The sequence below is a fragment of the Polistes dominula genome, unplaced genomic scaffold, assembly GCF_049000335.1.
Source record: "Polistes dominula isolate Pdom_NZ unplaced genomic scaffold, Pdom_raw_medaka scaffold_35, whole genome shotgun sequence".
Classification (NCBI taxonomy): Eukaryota; Metazoa; Arthropoda; class Insecta; order Hymenoptera; family Vespidae; genus Polistes; species Polistes dominula.
The window spans coordinates 979,449-1,003,037 of NW_028300968.1; the positions used below are offsets into that span (position 1 = coordinate 979,449).

At 27.1% G+C, this 23,589-nt stretch overlaps 2 protein-coding genes across 4 annotated transcripts; one reads left to right on the top strand and one right to left on the bottom strand.

Moving 5' to 3' along the window:
• Positions 1–254: 254 nt before the first annotated feature.
• LOC107072857 (prolyl 3-hydroxylase 1) lies at positions 255–2,930 on the top strand. 2 transcript variants are annotated; one of them, XM_015333129.2, is made up of 7 exons: positions 255–480; positions 531–651; positions 1,122–1,386; positions 1,492–1,816; positions 2,026–2,151; positions 2,224–2,360; positions 2,654–2,930. In XM_015333129.2, exons 1-7 carry the CDS (start codon positions 399–401, stop codon positions 2,792–2,794), a joined length of 1,197 nt encoding a protein of 398 aa, XP_015188615.2. In that variant the 5' UTR covers positions 255–398; the 3' UTR covers positions 2,795–2,930. The 2 variants fall into 2 exon arrangements, with proteins under 2 accessions (XP_015188615.2, XP_015188616.2); XM_015333130.2 differs by having other exon boundaries at positions 549–651.
• A 3,449-nt stretch (positions 2,931–6,379) lies between these two features.
• On the bottom strand, positions 6,380–23,410 carry LOC107072872 (F-BAR domain only protein 2). 2 transcript variants are annotated; one of them, XM_015333159.2, is made up of 13 exons: positions 23,116–23,410; positions 20,162–20,473; positions 19,445–19,702; positions 19,148–19,343; positions 18,732–19,058; positions 17,488–17,601; positions 10,008–10,107; positions 9,415–9,676; positions 8,937–9,204; positions 8,353–8,833; positions 7,999–8,215; positions 7,569–7,917; positions 6,380–6,992 (listed from the first exon to the last, which is right to left on the bottom strand). In XM_015333159.2, exons 1-13 carry the CDS (start codon positions 23,143–23,145, stop codon positions 6,919–6,921), a joined length of 2,988 nt encoding a protein of 995 aa, XP_015188645.1. In that variant the 5' UTR covers positions 23,146–23,410; the 3' UTR covers positions 6,380–6,918. The 2 variants fall into 2 exon arrangements, with proteins under 2 accessions (XP_015188645.1, XP_015188647.1); XM_015333161.2 differs by lacking the exon at positions 17,488–17,601 and having other exon boundaries at positions 18,933–19,058; positions 23,116–23,408.
• Between the last annotated feature and the right edge of the window lie 179 nt (positions 23,411–23,589).

Consider the following 23,589-nt stretch of genomic DNA (forward strand, 5'->3'; position numbering starts at 1 on the left):
GACCCGTAGAATGCTTTGAGAATGCTTCAATAATTGTTGTTCATTTGAATCTGTATACTCCATGAACAATAAGATATTAGGAAACAAATTTTGTCATATGATAAATGAACGAATTAAACGCATATCTTGGAAATACTGTAGCTATATAATCTTTTAAAAAGATAAATAGGTCTAGATCATCATGTATAATATATATATATATATATATGTGATATATATGTGTGATAATACATTCTATGGTGAGCACTACATATATACAACATATATACACATATAGCAGTGTAATACAGATTGCCTTTCTTGAATCTGTATTACTTCTTTCAACATCATTACCATAATCATCGTTATTAATAGATAATTCAATTGAAATTATTAATACATTACATAATATTAATTTTATGTTTAACGACATGAAAGTTTATACAGTTTTATTAATATTTTTTTATTATTTGACGTGGACACTCGCTGATGTAGACATTGGTAAGAATTTTTGAAAAGTAGGAGAGGTTATGTTTCAATATAAAATGAAGATTCCTTCAAAACAATAGATACAAATTTAACATTATCGGAGTTATACGAGAGTGCTGTGGAAGCTTATTTAAGTGAAGATTGGGATGAGTGTGTTAAAAGATTTACTGAAGCTATACAAGGGTACGTTTGATAAGATATTATTGATAAAGTGTGTCATATTCATATTCAAGAGATTATTTTTAGGTTATTAACTATGAAATGTTTGATTACTAGCATTAAAGATATTATTGATAAAGTTTGTCATACTCATATTCAAGAGATTATTTTTAGGTTAACTATGAAATGTCTGATTATTCTTATTTCATCTAGAAATCAGACATTTCATATTTAATAACCTAACAGTTTATAACAAGGTAGATATTTTTACAAATATTATTTAATCATTGTTAAGTATAGTTAGGTTATTGGATTTAATAATGATAAAAATATTTGTATTATTTACTAATCTTTGTAACATTTAATTTGATTACATTAATAATAGTTATTATATTTAACTATTTGTTTATCTATCAGATTCAATGAACTCTGTGATAATTCTTTTATTAAATTATTGTGTATGATTGTTTATCAAAATTGTTTTATGTACACAGGTATAAAATCTACAAAAAAACGATAATAAAATGTCGACAAAATTGTGCGATAGAAGCGGAAGGATGGGAACCATTTTATCCAGAAAATATAGAAGATTTACATTTTTATGAAAGAAAAATACGTCAAACACTTTGTTTAATGAGATGTAATCAAGATTACAAGGATATTGCTAACAAGGAAAAACTTAAACGATTACCAATGGATATAGAAAGGAAATTCCTCGATCACCATGTTTATGAATATTTGCATATATGTTATTATCAGGTAATTCAATAATTACAATCATTGTTATAATATTTATAATAGAAAATAGTTTTATTTAGATATAAATTTTTAGTATACTTCTAATCCTTTTTAAATTGCACATAGAAAAATCTTTTCCAAGATGCAGCTAATGCAGTTTTCACTTTTTTGGTTATGCACCCTCACCATAATGTCAGTGTTAACACTTTGAGACATTATCTCACTTTACCAGGTGTACATGCTGATAATGTTTCTAATCTGGAGATGTCACATTTCTTAAATTCTTATGTTACTGGTATGTCAGAATATGAGAAGGAAAATTATAAGGAATCAATTAAATTGTTTGAACAATCTTTGAGAGATTATTTCAACTTAGAAAATGAATGTAGAATCTATTGTGAAGGACCTTTCGATCAAGGATGGCATCCTGAATTTACATCTTTAATAGCAAGTAAATAAATAGAAATATAATATTAATCCTTTGCACTCCGCTGTCTCACACCGTATGAGACATCGTGATTCTAACCTATCACTCCGATGTCGAAAGTTGTGCAGAATACAAAGGGTTACATTTTTAACAGAACATTAATAATACAAAACATTAAACAACATTTAAAACATTAAAAACATTAGAAAATAATATGTTGTTTTATTTTTTAGATCATTTTACTTATTCTTTGAAATGTAAACGTAGTTGTTCACGTTTACTTAATTATGTGAATGGAGAACATCGTGATGACTTATTGAGAAGTCATTACAATTATTTACAATTTGCTTATTACAAACGTAAATATTTTATAAAGGATAAATTATAAAATAATATATGATTTATGATTTAATGTATATTGTTTTATACAGTAGGAAATTTGGCTGCAGCATCAAAAGCAGTTGAAAGTTATTTATTATTTGATCCAGTTGATGAAACAATGTTGAACAATAAAAAATATTATCTTGGATTACCAAAAACAAGAGAGGAATATTTCGTACCACGTGATGTAATCTTATGATTATTTATTATCTAAAATGAATAAAAGATAATATACAGGATGTCTTGTAACTTATCTAATTACAATAAGTTATCTAATAACTTATATTTGATGGTATAAGTGAGCAGGAAGTTTCTCTACATGAAAAGCTAAGTCAATAATGTAGAATAAAAATTGCTTTAATGTAACCCACTGTTTAATTGTACCAATAGTTACATGACACTGTATATGTATATGTAGATAAAAATTTAAATATGTGTTATTATATATTATTATTAATGTTCTGTTGTTGTTTACTTTAGGAAGCACTTGCTTATGTGAAGAGACAAGAATATGAACGAAGAATTTTGCGTTATATTTCTGAGGAATTTATGTTACTACATGAAGAATTGAAACAATCATTTAATAAGACGAATAAAAATAAAGAAAATCAAGTTCATTAAATCTTCATCAAAAATAACACTTTTAAAATCCTAAATGTTATTCATCTGTGGTCTGTATTATACAAGCATGTCTATGTATGCATTATGTGTCATATATTTTATATAAATATGTATAATAAAAAAATTGTATACTGTTGATTATGTGCTTACATATATGTAGTTTAACGTTCATGCATGTATGTACAAAATGTTGCCTATTAACAGGGGGAGAGGAAGGCCAAAAATCTATAAGTTATTTCATATATTAAAAAAACTGAAAGTAAAAGTAATAAGAGATAAATTTGAATTATAGGTCGTATAAATAATTAATTTATCTGAACATGTTGTACAAATGTTTATTACGAAATTATAGTGACATCTGCATATCACAGGGAGTTTCAGTCGATTCATTGGAAACCACTCCACTACTTATGACAAAATTGTGGTATACACATTAAGATTATTATTATATTAAATATAATATATGATGTTATAAATCATCTAAGGTATACATTCCATAAGATTATTATGTATTTCTAAGTAATATAATAATATTAAAAAATATCATTAATAATCGTTTTAAAATACACTTATTATAAATAATGGGAATAAGTATTAATAATACTAATATTTTGATCAAAGATTAAATTGATGGATGAAATGTAAGAACTTTGATTTATAAAGAATCACAGTTAATGGAGTGGTCACTAATGTTATCGTTATTTAATATTATTTCTCTCAATAAAATAAAATAAAATAAAATAAAATAAAATACAATAAAATAAAATAAAATAAAATAAAATGAGTATCGTATATTAAAGAAAATTCTTTTATGAATAAAAATGAAATTACATATACATATACATATACAGGATTATCTTGAGATATATATATATCTGTCACTTAAATAAATATTTTATTTTATATAAAAAGTATTGAAATATTTTTAATATTTTATATGAAAATATTAAAACATTTAAAATAAATGTATCAATTACAAAAAAAAAAAAAAAAAAGAAAAAAATAACTTGATTACTTTTTGTAACTGTAAATTGTAAATAATATTCAAAAATTATACGGTACTGAGATACTTCTATTTAGAAATGAAGTTGGCAGCATTATGCAAGAAGCGCAGTAAAATATATAATATCGTAATTATCTTTTAAAAATACAGTTTCAAAGTTTTATAAATAATAAAAATAAATGTTTATAGACATTTGTCTATTAGATACTATTATTAGTTAAAGTGTTATTCTGCCTAACACTTACCTCATGATACCCTGTATATGCATATATAAATAAATCATTTAGAAAAAAATATAATCTAAACATAGGTCCAATTTTATAGATTTATTTTATAGAATATCAAATTTTTATTATTACTACCATAATAAATTCATACAATGTAATCTTGATTTAGTACAATTACACGATACTTTTAATTATAAGACCTATGTTCGTAGGACATTTTTTTCCTTAAAATGACTTCCTCGATAAACTGTGTTTCTTTTCTTTTCTTTACATTCATTATGAAACATCCTGTATATATATGTATATATATTATAGGAACATTAATAATGAAAGCTTCTTTTTTGTTGTTAAATTTTGTTTTATAACAAAACAGATACAGAAAAGTATCCGTTTACGTATCAAATAATAAATGGCCAAATAATAATATTATACATAAATATCCACAATTAACCAGTTAAGCGTGTTTAGACGACTATATCCGTCATGGAGATGTGACAACAATTTTTCTGTTATTACGTCTATATATCCGGTCCATGCGTAAAAGTTTCTTACAATTTGATGTTTAAAGGTGAAAACAAAAAAATAAAAAAAGTCAAGAATACATTTTGAACTTTTATAAATATTCGATTATTTGTTTATCTAATTTTTTGTTTGTTTATTATGATATAAATAATATGTTCTTCATATATTAAGAAACTGTGTGTACTACATTACTAACAAAATTGTTTATTTTTCTAAAATAAAGTCGTCTTTTTTGACTATCCAATATTTTAACAACAACGCCCACTTATTCTGTGTTTGACGACTATATCCGACATCGCTTGATTATCGCGACACACACCAGAGAGCGCGCACACTCTGCGCACAGATCCATCGGCCAATACTTAACTGGTTAAATTTTAATTTGTGGTTATACAAGTTAGTTGTTTTTTTTTTTTAATTATTATTATTATTTTCTTTGTTATTTATTATAGTAACGTAATTAAAGCACAACTAATTTCTTAAATTCATATAATTTGCACATTAATATACGTTACCATTTCATAATATCATCCATATATAGTATGACGCAGTAAAGAATATATACAGATATTATTGATCTAAATTAGTTTTGATAATAAAAAAAAAAAACAATACGAAATTTGAATCTGCTTAAAATTATTTTGTTGTTATTTTGTATATATATATATATATATATATATATATATATATATATATATGAGTGTAAATAATTGTAAGTATCATCTATATAGTTGTTTGAACAAAATGATAATTTCATATAATTGAAACATTTCTTTCATTTAAAGAAATTAAACTTAAAATTGAATTGAACTGTAATGTGTGTGTAACTGTATTATATAATTATGGAAGGCAAGTATAGGCAAGTGATTTCAGCATAAATGCAAAAGTAATACTTGAGATAATTATTTGGGAAATGAAACGTTGGTTTATTACCATGGTTAATGATATATAAAAAAATCTATTTCAATATATATATATATATATATATAGTTATATGTATCTCGTGAAATAATAATAATAATAATAATAATAATAATAATAATAATAAAGATTAATATTGAAGACCATTTGTAAACTTAAATATTATTAAGAAGAAAATTTCTTAAAATTGAAACTGTGTGTTAAAAGAAATGATAAACCTTTGGTTCTTGCATAAACATTAAATTTTCATCGTTAAACCTTTTTTTTTTTTTACAAATTATTCTTTACTTATCAAACTGCATATGGTAAAGATGTATTATATCATTAAAGCTATTCCATTGAATTATTAAATTAGTAATCATCAATTAAATCCTATCATCATTTTTCAAGTGAATAATTATTATATACTTTTATCTAAACTTTTTTTTTTGTATCCAGATTTTTTTCATCCTTAGAATTAATAAACGACGCACGACACAATTTTTAACAAGTTTTACAACAAAAAATGACCATTTTTATGTAATTATTATATATGTCATCGTTTGTAGTCCATAAAATGAGAATTATTATTTATTCTTATAAACGAGTTGTTTTTTTTCTTCTTTTCTTTTCTTATCTTTTGCACAAAAGCTTTTTGTTTTTCTGTACACAATTATAATTTCTTTGTTTTTTTTGTTTTTTTTTTTCTATTGAAAATTATATTCGAGTATATATATATATATATATATGTATGTATGTATGTGTGTGTATATACACCTTTCCTGCTAAGTATACAAATATTTCGTTTTTATTTTTAAAATTTCTAAACGTGTAGTATCTCTCATGTAATTAAATGTAATAATGTAATGTCTCTACGAAGAAAACAAATTAACGAAAAATATTTAATAAGATAAAAATAGTTTTATACTGCTGTTTTGTTTTTCTTTCTTTTTAGTTGAGCCTTCATGTAAAAACATTCATATTAGATATTTTGATTATGAAAAGAGATTAAAACACTGGCGAGTATTGCTGCGAATGTAATGTATTGAATATCCAAAAAGCTTACACATGTAACCACAAATATTTGTTCTCTTTCATTATTTAAACAAAAAAATTCAACATAATTATTTTATGTTTTATATATTATATCCTTGTACAACATAAAAGAAAAGAAAAGAAAAGAAAAGAAAAGAAAAGAAGTCAAAAAGAAAACAATTAAAGAAAATGAAAAAAAATATGAAGACAATAATTGTCAAAAGAAATAAAAAATTCTTTCATTTATTTATTTATTTTTTTGTAGAATTATATCATCACATGTGTATAATTATTTTGATATTCAACACAATTTCTTTCGCGTTAATTTAAAGTTTTAACTTTGTGAAATATGCCCTGAAAGTAGGCAGTGAGTGAATAAGCAAATACCAATATTAAATCGGTTGCTTTCCCCACTGAGCTATCCATTCTGGAAATTGTCAGACAGCGTTGGATGGTGGTGGTGCAGCATATCTTGTACGTGCATCTGAATCTCCATCACATATATATTTTCCTATAATTATAACAATTTTCTATATATACATATATACAACAAGTTAATAAATAATTAATTAGTATACATATATATTTTGGATGTTCAGAGAGGAGGAGGTTGTTGAGAGTTGAGAAGAGATTGAGAAGGAGGAAAAAAGGTGGCAGGAGAGGTGGCAGATTAGGGAATGAGATGAGGGAAGGGAGGAGGAGGAGGATGCAGGGTGTGTGGGTGAGAGAGAGAGAGAGACGTGGGAGGAGCATTTGTTGGAAGGCTGCATCAGAACGATAGGTGAGGAGGACGGGAAAGGAATAGAAGAAAAGATGAAAGAGATTTTGAATGAGAGGGTTCTCCTCTCTTATAGGGAAGGAGGAACAAGGTTGGGAGTGATGGAGGTAGAAGTGGGGTTGTGGGACTAGGGTAGGGGAAAAGGAGAAGCAAAGGAGAGAGTAGTGTTAAGATAGGTTAAGGATTATAATTGTAAAAGGAGTGTAACCCTTCGGGGAATTAGTAAAATGTATCTACCTATCTCTATCTATATTTTGGATGTTATAAATGAATGAATATTATTTACAGAAACAAGATAATTGCACTTACCAGATACAAATCTGCGTTTTACTAAACTTAGTCTATAACCAGGACCTAAAAGTTCAAATTCAACACCTGACAGTGTGGTCCCCTCGCAATTAAATTGAGTAAATATAGTTCCCTGAGTACCTGGTCCACGTTCAAGTTCAACTCTTGCTTTTAAAGAACCCACACCATTACCTTCGCTATGTTGGGACAATTCAGTAAATTTCCATAATACGCGATTTGTATCTGCGAGCCATTGGGCTGTAGGTTTACTATTAAGAGTCTTAAAGCCACCATCGATAGGTGCTGCTACGTGAAGATTTAACAGTGGACTTGGTGAGGCCATTGCACGGCTATTATATTTATAATCGATCTAAAAAGAAATATATATATATATATAAATCAGTATTTAATAAATTTGTCAATATTTCTAAATTATACTTATAATAAATACCTTTAGATCGGTATGAGTAGATTCACATTTCCAATATGCAACTAATTGAAAGGGACAGGAACCCGCGCCTTCTTTACATTTAATTTGATACTTCAATATATCTACATTAAAATAGGAGGCCGACGGATTTTGTTCTGCCTGTCGTCGCAACAACGTAGTTAAGGCACTCATATTAAACTCGAAAATTGTACTATCAACGGTAGTTTGAGTTGCATCCCTAAAAAAAGAAAAAAAAGATAAGAAGAAATTATTTATAAATAATAATTATCAGAACAATTGAATGCACATAAAAATAATAATAATAAGAAGAAGAAGAAGAAATATTCTTATCGTTATAAACCATGACTTACTTACATGCTGACGAGTTGGCTATTAGGAAGTAATCTTTCAAGTCTGTTGCTATTTCTCACGCGGAAAGTAAGCTTAGCTGGACTTGGATTATTTGCTAATACCGCAACAATACCAGCAGGAAAAGACAACATCATGTCACCGCTGAGTTTGACTTGGCATCGAGTTTCGTCAGTGCCTTTAAAATAGGAATGAACTATTTCATGAAACGCCACAGCTAGTGGAATGGTATCGGCAAGGCCAATAGTTAACGGTGAAGGTCCTCTAGAAGATCCTACTCCAACTCCTGCTGTACGAAATTCTAAACTGGCAACACTATCAGCTCTGGATATAGGAGCAGGTGAATTTCTTCCTCTTGGGGATGGTCCTTCACCTTTTCGAGATGGCGGTCTAGGAATAATGATAGATCCTGTAGGCGTTGAAGATGCGGATTGTTTAGGTGGTAAAGTTGGTGTAATGTCACCAACTTCTGAGAATAAATCGCCATCTGTAACAACAGAAAAAAAAACAATATAAGATTTATATTACAAAATGTCATTGATCGTAATAAAATATATTATATGAATTGTATTAAATAAAAACAAACAAACCTTGGAAACGTGTATGTTGATGTAATGGTGGCGCAGATTGAGGAGGTTGCGGTTGTTGTGGTATTGGAGATGAAGAAAGAGGCGGTGGACTTTGTAAGGGTGCATAAGGATGACTTCCGGTTGGAGTAGAGGCACTGGATGGCGTACTGCTGGGATTAAATAAATTTAGGCCCAGTAAATCCGAGCTTGGCTTGCCTCCTAGCTGTTGAGATACTGATTGAGACCTCTTCATGTGATGATCTGAATCAGTGTTGGAACCTCTACGTCCCTAGTATATAATAAAGAGTCATTACAAATCAACGATGTAATCATATATAAAGACATCCAATTTAGATGTTGTATTAGAGATATGTACCATTTTATTTGTCTTATTTTATTTATATAATATAATTTAACCGTTTGCATACCGGAGGGTTTTCAAAAAAAGAAAAAAAAAACATGATTGAAAAAAGGGTTAGATTGTAAATATAAAACTCACTGTTGGGGCAGGTGACAAAGATAAATTTTCAACTGTTGCTCTTAATTCATCGACACTTGCACTCATCGGTGCTGCTCCATTACTAAGAGGTTTGATCTCAACTCGTATTTTCCTTTCCCTTTCATCCTCCGAATCTGTATCCGAACTAGAATAAAATCCTTTCTCGTTTTCCCAAGGATCAGGCTTTGGTCTGATACAAAATCCATCTTCGTCTACTTCTGGCGTTGGTGTTTCAGATTTTCTACTATCTTCTTTATCTTCCCTATATCATTTAATATGCAAATTTTATTAATCATTTATTCAATTACATTTTCCAGCAGGCCCAGTGCAATTATGAAAAAATCAACTCTATTTCTTTCTTGTCCTTGTGTATTCATACACACATACACACACACACATTATCTTTTAATTATGAATTTATATCATGAATAGAAACAAGTAAAATATTTAATGAAGTCATGAATGAAATAAGTGAAATTCAAGATAAATGAACACATTTAGATCAGTTTAAATATAAATGTAAATGCTAAACAAATATATGATTCATTCTTGTTTTTATATGCACCGGGTCTGCTGAACATTTTTATACTGACAGGTCAGACTTTTCTTCTTTGTTACTGCTTGTTTCTATAATATCCTTCTTCTTCTTCGCCTTTTTTTCCTTCCTCTTTTCCCTTCTGCTGCGAAGAAACCCTGTAGATTGTAGACAGATTGAACATAAGCAATGAAACAAGAATAACGTTATTCAGATTTAAATTTAGTAGAAAACAACAATTTACTTTTTCTAGAGATTACAAAAAAAAAAAAAAAACAGGGACACATTTATATTTATATATATATATAACAAACAAACAAAAAAAAAAAAAATACTATTTGCAAATAGTGTCATCGCTTCGCGTATATTTATATATTTCATTTTGTATGTAACCTTATCTTTAAAAGAGCTGCTGCATATATAATTAAAAAGCGTTTTGTATATTTTTTTTTTTTACATTAACGCTTTAAAAAATGGTGCATTTGTAAACTAAACTAATTTTGCTTGGAATATAGCCCAAAAGAAGAAAAAAAAAAAAAAAAAAAAAAACCAATGATGATACTTCGCAGCGTCACAGCAGTTTTTTTTTTTTTTTTTTGCATTTTACAAGCTGCTGATAAATATTTATTTATCACAATCAAATAATAAAGCTATTATATATATATATTTTTATATATTCAAGAGAATTTTTTTTTAAATCATTTTAAACAAATCAGTTTTTTTTTCTTTTTTTTTTTTTTTTTTTTTAATTAACTTCTACGCCTGACTTGTTTTTCTTGTTTTCTTTTCTTTTGTTATTTTTTTTTCTTTTTTTTTTTTTAAATATAAAAAAACAAAACAAAAATAAAAATAAAATACAGAAATTATAAATTGTTGAGTACCGATACATTTTCAAATAAAATGTACTTTTGAGAAATATCTTTTGTTTTTTTTTATTAATGTTGTTTTAGATATTATATATATATATATTATTTAAGAATTATTTTTCAATAACAGACTCTAAATATGCTAATCAAATTGCATAGTAATATTAGCTAGCAATAGTAAACAAAAAAAAAATCCATACGAATGGGGCTAAATGAATTTTGTACTAAATTCTATCCACACTAATGTAAATAATAATAATAAATGTAATAAATATAAAAAAAAAAAGAAAAAACATATTCTATATTATAATCGAATTTATACATGAAATTCACTTATCCTCGTTCGTTGAACAATTTTTTCTAAACAGCTTTTAAGAATAATAGAAATATATTATTGAAAAAATTCAAATAAGTGAGATCTACATTTGCGCTGTTAAGTGTTGTATATCCCTCGCAGTTATACAGTATATCTATCTAATGTGTTGCATTGTAAGAAGCTATGTGTGTGCAATATTATATATTATATATATATATATATATGTATTGATAAATTATACTGTAGTAGCACAAAATATTGACAAATATTAAATACATGTGTAGTTAATATTAAATAGACATATATTTAATATTATAATTATATATAATATTAAATTATATAATAAATATAATAATATATTATTTTAATATAATATTATAATTAATATAATATTTATATTATTATAATAAGATAAGATAAGAAGTTTATTTCAGGTATACCCTTTTAGGATGTTTACCCCGAAGGCCCCCCTTACATGTTCAATATTATTATAATATATAATATTATTATTTAATATTAAATAGACATGTATTCAATTATTTGTCAATATTTTGTGCTACTACAGATATATAATACATATATAAAATTAAAAAAAATATATATATGTTTGTATAATATGTATGTATGTGTGTGCTAATAACGGCCAGAGAACTTTTACCTTCCAAGTGTTCAAAGATTATAGCGCAACGTGATCAAAAAGAAGCTAGAAGAAGAGAAAGTAGTTTTTATTCTAATTAATATTATGTATATTAAGCAAATGTTACATGAAACTTTTTTTTTAATTTCTTTTTTTTAAAACGCTGATATGAATTCCTAAACAAGGATTTAAAAAGAAATAATACAAAGAAAATATAGTTGTTTTTTTTAGAACGTGGAAAAAGACAAAGTTTCTTTTCTATGATTTTGTAATTACGTACAACAACTTCTATTAGCACAAAATATTGAAAAATATTCAATACATGTGTATTTTTAATATTAAAAAGACATTGAGTCTCTTTTATACACATGTATTGAATATTTTTCAATATTTTGTGCTACTGGTGGTGGTACACGTGGCCTGAAGAACAAGTTTAACGTCCCTAATAGAACAAAATATTGAAAAATATTCAATACATTTATATTTAATATTAAATAGACACACATTGAATCTCTTTTTTAATATTAAATACACATGTATTCAATATTTGTCAATATTTTGTGCTACTAGGGAAGATATACTACTTTGACTTTTCATTTATGAAAAATAAGACATGTTTTTTTTTGTTAAATGAAACGCATATCAGCACTGTGTGTATAATTGTTCTTATTATTAAAATCTTTCTTTTTTTTTTTTTTTTTGGTTTTGTAATCGTATAAAGTCTTGTACATACACGATATTTGATTTTGTACAGCAAAGAAAGTGTAGTAGTATAGAGCAGTATTAGCTAGGCGACGTTATTTTAGGCAAAAATCCATTAAAAAACCCAAACACCAAATTGACTAGAGAGAGAGAGATTTTTCGAATAAAGAAAAAAGAAAAAAAAAAAGAGGGATAGCCTTGAGTAAATTGGTATACACCCATTCGAACAATATTTCTAAAGATCAAGGTTTTTCTTTGAAATATTTCCAATATTCATTTTCTTATTATTTATTATGTATATTTATACCACTGATTTATTTATTTATATACTCTATTTATCTTTTGTTCTTTTTGTAATATTAATATTTTTCACATCTTCTCTCAATGGTTTTATTTCTGTTTTTTCTTTTTTTTTCGAATTTGTATATACATACTTAACTCGGCTCTCCTGTGTATATATATATATATATATATATCACACAGAGTCCAGCGAAAGAATCAACATTTTGAGTAAATTGTTTTTCTAACAATAAACAATAGTTTCTTTAGCTGATTCGTATGAATCAATCTAATCAAATCCTTATAGATGATGTTAGGATGAAAAAATGGATCGATTAAAACGTACGATCACAATTAGATTAAAAAGAAAAAGAAGAAACAAACGTCTTGTATTAACCCTCTATAATAAACTGTATCTTTTTTTTTTCTTTTTTTTTTCTACCTAGAAACAACAAAATTATTAATTAATTTTACAAAATTATCAATAATATTATTATAATATACTCCCTTTATATAATATTAACACTAGATATACCAGAGTAGTCATTTTGACTGGTCGGGGGGTTCATTTGAATTCCACATTTTTACTGTAACATTTGAGTTCTGTAAATAAATTTGTTATTTAAAAATGTTATAAATAAATCCATTTTTGTATGAAAATTATTATTATTTTTTTAAGAATAAATTAAGGCAGGTAGAGTCTTAAAAAGCATCTTTTTTTTTATACCAATCATTTTGACTAGTGTGGTAGAAAATGGTGGTATATCTACTGTTAATTATATTAATGTTTTAAGAATAAATGAAGACTGAAAGAGTCTCAAAAAGCATTTTTTTATACATCAATCATTTTGACTAGTGTGGTAGAAAATGGTGGCATATCTACTGTTAATTATACAAATACAAATAATACTATAATTTTTACATAACACAATTCTTACCATAGATATGAACAAAAACATAAAATATATAATTATAAATGTGTGCAATTTAAAAATTATAAAGGGTTAAAACGACGTCTTATTAAAATTGAAATAGAAAAGTAAATATAGAAGTAGTAGAAGAAGTAGTAGAAGAAGTAGAAGAAGAAGAAGAAGAAGAATAAGAACAAGTCAAAGAAGAAATTGAAATAATCGTGAAACATTTTTCTGGCGAAGCTCGATGACACGATTTATGTAACTTACAAGGAGAGCTCGAGTAAGATGTAAATAATATTACAGTAATTTTAAATTGATTTTCTTATCTAATATATTTACTAATTTTTTAAGAACTCTCTTTGTTAGTTTAAATATATTTTGTAAGAACAGTATAGTCTCCTCAAAGGGATAACCAATCAATGATATGTTATATGAGGACGTATCTACTCAAAATAATAATAATAAATTATAATAATAATAATAATAAATAATAATAATTAATAATAATATAATCACATTACGCTATTGAAATAAGTACGTGCACTTGGAAAATAAATTGAACACAATAAGAGTGAGCCATGTTACTTAATAAAGTTATTTTCAATTTGAGAAACTTTTCATTTTGTTTTGGATTCATGGATTCGTAAATAATGGCTCACCTGAGGCCCCGTCGGAGACAACCCCACACTCGAGCTTCAACATTATTCAAGTCCAACTCCCTTTTTGTACAGAGACTTCCATTTTGCTTCTTAATAAGTTCTTTATCATAATTATATAATATATATATCATATTTTTTATCGACTTATTTCTTACTTTGTTGGTTGTGCCATACACACGCACAAACAAACAATATGTATATATAATTATTGTCATATATATACAAAAAAAAAATGGAATTACAAAAATTTTCAAATTTTCTTTCGATATCAATTAATTATTTTTTTTTATATACAATATTTATATATATATATATAAAAATAAATGTTCAAAAATATAAATAAACACGTATAAAAATGAATGTGAAGAATGAGTGAGAGTTTTCTTTGATTTTATGTTTGTTATATTGTTGTTTTATAATATTAATAACCAGTTATAAAGCGTGTGTTTGACGACTATATTCGTCATGGAGATGTGACAAGAATTTTCCTGTTATTACGTCTATATACATCCATGCGTAAAAGTTTCTTATACAATTTCATGTTTAAATTAATGTCATTTTGGTAACAAAAACTAAATTATATTCGTAAATTTAAATATGTTTCAAATGTTTAAAGGTGAAAACAAAAAAATAAAAAAAAGTCAAGAATACATTTTGAACTTTTATAAATATTCGATTATTTGTTTATCTAATTTTTTGTTTGTTTATTATGATATAAATAATATGTTCTTCATATATTAAGAAACTGTGTATACTACATAACTAACAAAATTGTTTATTTTTCTAAAATAAAGTCGTCTTTTTTGACTATCCAATATTTTAACAACAGCGCCCACTTATTCTGTGTTTGACGACTATATCCGACATCGCTTGATTATCGCGACACACACCAGAGAGCGCGCGCACTCTGCGCACAGATCATCGGCCATACTTAACTGGTTAATAATATTTTTTTGAGTGTAAATTTTGTTTAAAAATGAAAACATATATATATATATAGATTCATTTTAGATGATATTAATGGCACAAAGCAAGAGTAAAGACGAAGATGAATTATGCATCTAGTCAAATGATACGTAAAAAGCATAAATTAGTAGACAAGATAGATAACAATAATATTATTACTATTCTATAGCAATGATATGAATAATAATATGTAATTAGAGAAAAAGCTCGTCATATACTTGCAGAGACAATTGTTAGAAAAACAATTTATATACACATATATACACACACATATATAGTACATCCGATTTAAACAAATATATATATGCGTTATTAACAAACATACAAATATTGGTTTTTATACAAAAATTATTTTAGTGTAAACTTTGAATTATTTTCATAATTCAACTTTTATATCAATTTGTATCTTCTTCTATTTTGTTTATAATTCAATAAATAATTTTACGTATATATATATATATATATATTTAATATTCGGATTATACTGTATATATACATATATATAAATAGTATATACGTACATAAAAATATACACATATGTATAATGTATATCACCCCCTAAAACAAATACAATTCTTTATTGGATTGAAGAACAATCATTCTACTCAGCTCTATGATCTATAAAAGCCCCAGAATTACTATAGAAATGATCTAAAGCAGTAAATATAGAGTATATATATATATATATTTTGTTGATTAGTATTTATATACTGTATAAATTATAGAAATAGAGAAAGAGAGAGAGAGACAGAAAGAGACGATTAATTATAGAATGCAGTATCTATAAGAAAGAACAAACATAGATATCTATACATTTTGTAAAAAAAAGGATGTAATTATACAGTTTGTAAAACAATTAGCACATAAATTGAAAATTGTAAATTTCATTGAATATTAAAATTGTTTTGTTTTTCAATGAGATATTTCATTTAGAATAATAAAATCACACATATATTTCGTATTATTAGTGTCTGACTTTGAAAGAAGTGAAGAATACATACTGTATAATGTAAAAAAAAAACAAAAAAAAGTATATTTGATTTTTAAAAAATGATATATGAATTCTTATCTTCTTTCATGTTTTTGTTTTAAAGGCTTTTAAAAGCAAATGAAATTGCATTTGTCATGGTCACAATTTGCATGAGTGGCATGCGTTAATATAAAATAATTACATACACACATACTAATGTGTACGTATTCTGTAACATAAAAATAAAATACAAGCGAATAAACAAAAAAATTCCTTGAATAAAATGATTCAAAAACGAAATATATTTTTGTTCACAAATTCTTTTCAAATTTATTTAATATGAGTGTATTTATGTTTTCATACGTACAACATACATACACTCCTTTTGTTTTGAAAAAAAAAAAAAAAAAAAAACAGTGCAAAAGAAAAGAAAGAAAGTATTAACGTGCATCATCATTGCTAAATCCATTGAAGAACACGTTATTTCATATTATTACATCCTCCTTAAACATTAAAATCAAACTAAATGAAAAAGATTTTGAAATAGCTTTCTTATAATCAATCACCATATATATATATATAGGGAGCGAAAGAATGAGAAGAATGAGAAGAGTAAAAGAGTATCGAAGGAAGAATGAGTCTGTATAAAGTTCAGTTAATTATCAAATTATACAGAACTTGTCATCATTTACTGAAACTTAACAAAAGAAATTATTCATTCAATCCTGTTACATCGGTATTCAACATTATATTATTGATTAATCTTCTAGTAAGTTAGTGTATTTAATTTTGATATCATTTTTGTAAGTTAGGATGTAGAATTGCTGTATAAGATTACCAGTATTAGCTTTTGTTTACGATTAAAAGCAGCAAACGTTTGGATTAAGACATTTTTGTTGTTGTTGTTGTTGTTGTTATAAAGTATAAGCGAACGATTCATGTTATAACAGACTTAATTATCTTTGTTCACGTATATATATATATATACATTTTGTATGATACTTTTACAGATGAGAGAAGATGAGAGAAGTATAGGGATATACTTGTTAACAGTATATTTGAAAAATAAATATACTGTTATTTTATAATATCAAAAATATGATAAAATTGAAGAAGAAAATGATTAATCCTTATGAACAACACATATACAAATGGCAATCTGATACAGTTATTCTGCAATAATCGTGGATAACAGTAGGAACACAGGTAAACGCAATATAGGCAGTTACATTTAGATCCTCTGAGAGGGTTCCTGCAGATGGTAGGAGGTGGAACAGCAGGAGGTAGATTGTTTCCCTGAGGAGTTGCAGGTGCAGAACCAGATCCTGCTTGTCTCTGCTTGTCTGAAACAGCACTCATCATTCGCTTCTATGAACATTTCCCACCTCCATTAACCTTTTTCTCGCTTATTCTTGTTATTATTTATCTCAACATCATGTTATCAACAGGTATGATCCTTGTAGATTCAATAACGTAATTGCACTCCAGAGGAATGATATTTATAACTTATTATTTATACACATTATACATATGTACAAATACATATAATACTTGTATTTATGCATTGTATGCTTTATATATGTATTTATATATATGTGTGTAACAATTAATGCAGCAATGAGATTAATTACATAAATTTGGCACGTTTCGAATGAAGCTGTGTGTATTTAGTCGTCAATGGAGTTATTACAAAAAAAAAAAAAAAAAAAAAAAAAAAAGAATAAAAGAGTGTCACTTAAAATAGAACTTGGAAGAAAATTTGCGGATTAGAAGTTTGACTTCTTTCACGTTCACACTTTATGTTATCTGTTTTTATAAAAAAAAAAAAAAAGAAAAAATAAAAAAAACCACATGATTACCCTCTCCTTCTCCCTTATAAAAACGCATTATATTCTGCACACTATTCTTTGCTATACTGTTAGATTATAATGCATAAGCGATATAATGCAACAATCACGCAAGCAACTGCAAATCCAGCAAATTGTACTGTAAATATTTCTCTAAATGTATATATTTCCAAATTTATAAATGCCATTAGCTGTAGCAGGCGAGTGAGGAATATATACTAGTAATAAAGTGATATCATCAATGATATAATATAAAATAGTTAAATTTCAAATTCTAGACCTACCAAAATATAATGTGCACGATATACACACATTTCATTGGCCTTGTCGAATATTTCAATTTTCTACCTTTGAAGTAACTTTTTTATTTATTTCTATAAAAAAAAAGTTATGTTATAGTGTAAGTATATAAGGACCAATTGTTATTAATTGTATTATAATATCAAATTGAAGATTTAAGCATTGATTGATTAGTTGCATTTACAATATTAGCAAAGCTCTAAAATAACAAAGTTATATTTATCCAAACATTTCGTGCTTTATTACATTTAGGTAGGTATTCGTTTTCGCGATTAATGTATTACGATAATTTGAATAAAAGTTTGCTTAACTTAAATGGAACCTACCCTGGGAGTTGGACATGAACAGGTTGAGTAAAGAGGTAGTACGGCGGGAAGCCTTGGTGGCTTGCGTATGTGACAGTTCTCTGTCCCTGTCCCTTTGTTTTTCTTTCTCTCTATCCTTTTCCTGCACCATTTCCCTATCCCCACTTATTCGAGAACCCTCCCCTTTAAATCCCATATCTGGTTTTGAATCGTGACTGTTACCAGCAACACCAGTTTCACCATTCGCTCCTTTTGATGTATCCTTGGATGGTTCTACACCTCCCTCGGATTGGGAATGCCCTGTGACCTCTGCTATACTCATCATAACATCTTCAAATTCGATGACACCTAGTTTGTAGAAAATCAAAATGTCAATAACCAATCCCTAATCTTCTCAGTTTACGATATTTCATTTCTTTCATTATTTCTTTTATTACCTGGTTTTTCTAAGCCTGTGCTTTTACTTTGAACAAATTGTTCCAATAATTTATCAACAGTCATTTCTAAACATTGTCGCTTGAAGTCCACGTGTACCTGACCAACTTGTTCATGATTCAACTGTAAGACATCTGCATAAACATTCAAGAACTCCTTCATTTGTTTCAGATGTGCTTCCTCGACGTCTTGGAATCGCTTAGTAATGAAAGCAATAAATTCATTAATGTATCATAACAAATCTTTGTCCATATTATTTCAGGAAGATTCAGCGTGTAACAGATAATTATGATAAGTACCCTGCAAGCCTGAGTCATTTTTGTTTCAAAATCATTTCTTATTAACGTATACTTTTCAACTAATGTCTTGCAGTCATCTTGTGCCTTTTTAAATTTTGCTTCTGCTTTTTCCAATTCTTTCTGGCTAGCATTGTCTTTCTTAAGTTTTTCCAATTCATTGCCTTTTTGCGTACATAAGTCTTTTGCTTTGTGTAAAGTTACAGTAATGGCTTGTATATTTTGTACTGTTTCTAAAGTCGAGGATTCTTCTTCTTTCACCTGAATATTATTACAATATAAACGGATATATTCATTCTCACAATGAATAAAAACATATATATGCATATTACACATAGAGATACATAATGCCTTAAGGACAAGTGAAATATAATACAAGAAAAAAAGAAACATATGAAAACTTGATTCTGTCATGACTTGTAGAAAATCATAAAATACATTTGATGATTCAATCTTTTATAATTTTATCATTACATATTGTAAAACACTTATCTTGAAACATTGTATATCAATGTGTATGCATATGGGGCATGGCAGAATGCTTGTGTACATAGAAGATAATAATTATAATCCATTATTTACAATATACTATCATTCTATGATTATTTTTTAGTATATATATATGTTCAACACAGTCATTCTTATGCTCACGAATAAAACAATTTTCGATTGTTCTTTTTATAAATGTTTTTGGGCAATTGTTAATAATTATTTACGTACAGCTTTATGCTTCTTGTGGAGTTCATCGGCATATTTGGATACATCTTTTATAAGTTCAGCAACTCTTTGGGCCATCTGCAGATGCAGACCAGCGAGTTTTTCAGCTGCACCTCTTAGTGCAGCCCAAACTGGTGCAAATGTACCTTGAGTACTACTGCTGTTACTTGCTTGTTTAGCTACTTTACTTAAGAGTTTATAATTGTTCTCCTCAATGGCAGATCGTTCTCTTAGAAACTCTGCTAATTCCTTACTGGCTATTGCACCATGCTTCATGTTATGGTACAACACGTCAAATCCATTATTTTTTTCGCCCTTAAAATCAAGAATTATTCGTCATTACCTATCATCATTCCAAACGGATCTTTGTTTTCAATTATTTTCAAAATTATCAAAATTGTGACATGAATAAAATTAACTAATGGAATATACAATCAATAATGTTTCTATTTAACTTATGTAAATGTAATTAGATAATATTACTTATATATATAGTACTTAAAATATATCTTGAATAATGTCAATATTACTCAAGAGACTACATTTATAAACGTAAGCTACATACATATCGTATCAGTTGTGTAATGTAATAAAAGAAAGAGATGAAGCGTAAGTGGGCTATTATTACAATTCCGAGGGGGCGACCTATGATCATTTTAACACCGACTATAAATCGTATAAACATTCTTTTTTTTTTTATGGAAAAATAAAAAAAACCTTACTACAATAATGATTAATCAGAAATATACTTTCAATGTAATCTTTCAATTAGCATATAAATTGAAATCAATTTCAAACAGATATTATTTTCCCGCGTTTTGTAGGCAATCCAATCAGAGTTCACATAAAAGAAAATTATTACGAATTTAAACAAAATATACGATGATATAATAAGTAATAACAATATAATCTATATAAATGAATAATATAATTATATCGTTAGTTATCGATTGTATCGATAATTCATTGCATATACAATTTTCTATTAATCGAAATGTATGCAGAATAATAATTACAAAATGAATAATATTTAACCACATATTATATTGAAGATGACTGTTTAAAATGTGAAATATTAACAGAAATTAATTTCGTGTTTCAATGTGATTAGTAATAAAGGAAAAAGGAAACAACGTACTATCACTATCTTATCCGTATCGTACAGTGGACATTTAATATAACGCAAAAGGAAAAATACATCTCTCGTCATTAAAATCAGAATGTGACAATGTATTCTTCTTCTTCAAAAGAAAAATAAAATAAAATGAAAAAATAATGGAGATTATATTACCAAGACCAAAGTTGTTTTTATACTGTTTCCTGATAATAAAAAGAAATATCTATATATTTAAAAAGAAATTATCTGTTTCATTAACACTAGATATACCAGACCCAGTCATTTTGACTGGTCAGGCCATTTTTATTCAAAATTTCTACTTCATGTAACATTTGATTTTTGTTAATAATTTAATAATGTTTACAAATCCATTTATCTATTAAAATTATTATTGTTAAACATTTCTTTGTTATTTTTTAAGAGTAAATAAAGACTGGAAGCCTTAAAAAGCATTTTTTTTTTTTGTATACACCTGTCATTTTGACTAGTGTGGTAGAAATAGGTATACTGAAAATGGTGGTATATTTAGTGTTAATAAAATGACACCATTGTAAACATTCAAATTTGTAATATATATAATTTGATATTTTCATCTTCTTGTTCTCTCTATTGGAATTACAATCATCAAAATGTTTCTCTCTAAGTTTTAAAATAAATGAATATTAATAAAGAAGAAAAAGGCAAACAAGTAAACATAGAAACAAAAAACAGTTGAAAGATTAAAGAGACAATAGAGGAATAGAAAAAAGAAATAGGAATAAAAAACGACAGTGCAACGTTGGAATTCATGTAATAGACGACTTAACGACTTTATGGTAGTATTGGGATATGTCAAAGATCAAATTACCCATAGTAAATGTGATAGTACTATGTATCATTTACTTTCACATTTATAAACTTCACTCTTGTCATCTTCAAACTACGCATCGTAATCCTAATGTATTTGAATAATATGCAGATTACAAGAAATTACTTTTCTTGGGCTTATATATATATATATATACGTTTATCTATGATGCGTTTTATATAAGATAATAAAGAACTAATCTCTAAGATAAATTGAATGGGTAAAATGAAAGGCATGTACTACTTGGTGGCTGCATAAGCTCGAACGAGTCGCTTCTCGTTGGTTGGAAGATTGCACGATCAAGGACGGAACAAACGAGCGTGGCACGTTAGATATATGATGCATATGCGCATGTGCAAGTGCATGATACGACGGACTTATATATGTATATACGTTACGCATATGCACATACATATGCATATGCATATCCATACATGTAAACGCGTGCATCGTTCTGCTGTTACTCTTACTCCCTTACGTATGCAAGACGCAACTGAAAATAAGCGTGTAGAGAGAAAGCTTGAAAGTTCGCTTAACGAGACAAGGAAATGATTTCTCTCAATCTTTCTCTTTTTTTTCTCCTTTCGCTTTTTCTAATTACAATCAAATGTATATGGGGAGAAACGTTTAAATAAAAATAAAAAAAAAAAAAAGAGGAAAAACTGTCAGTTTACGTTCTGGGTCCATTGTCATTGTCGTCTCATTATACCCTGTAGACGTGTCATCTTTTTTTATCTTATTTTTTTTCGTTGATTGCATTGAAATTCTTAAAAATAAATTAAATATAATGGATAATTGACAAAAAATACGAATCATTAATCGTACCTAACCTAAACGATTATCGACGCGCGCTAAAGGTTCTCGATTACAGGAAATACAACGATGAACAAATGACAACAGAATAAATGAATATCGCAGCGTCCTTTTCTTCTTTATCTGTCACATGTGTCATGAATTTTAACTTTCACAGTTAATATCTATTAAAACACTCACCCAAAAATAATCGGCGAAGTTCATAGTCATGTTGAATTTCGATCAGATCATCATATTCCAATAAACGTTTTAGATATCACACGGTGACGACTACGACGACGGCAGCGGTGACGGCGACGTCGACGACGATGATAATCACGACGACGTAGACAACGGCAACGGGAACGATGTAAAACTTCACGAAACACACGCGACCCGCGTTTAGGCGTTCACCGCACGATTACAGGGAGGCGTAACTCAATTTGCGTGCGAGAGTTACGTTACGTTTTTGTCAGACTCGACATATATTCCCATGTATAATCTTGATTCACTGCTTACAGCGCCTCTACCGGACCTATCAAAGAATTAAATCTTTATAATCATAATAATATGCTTCTATTCAAATTTATTTAACTATTCAAAAAAGAAACCGTTCGAATTTTCTTAGACAATTATTTTATTATAATATATTATTGAAAAATGTTATAATAAAAT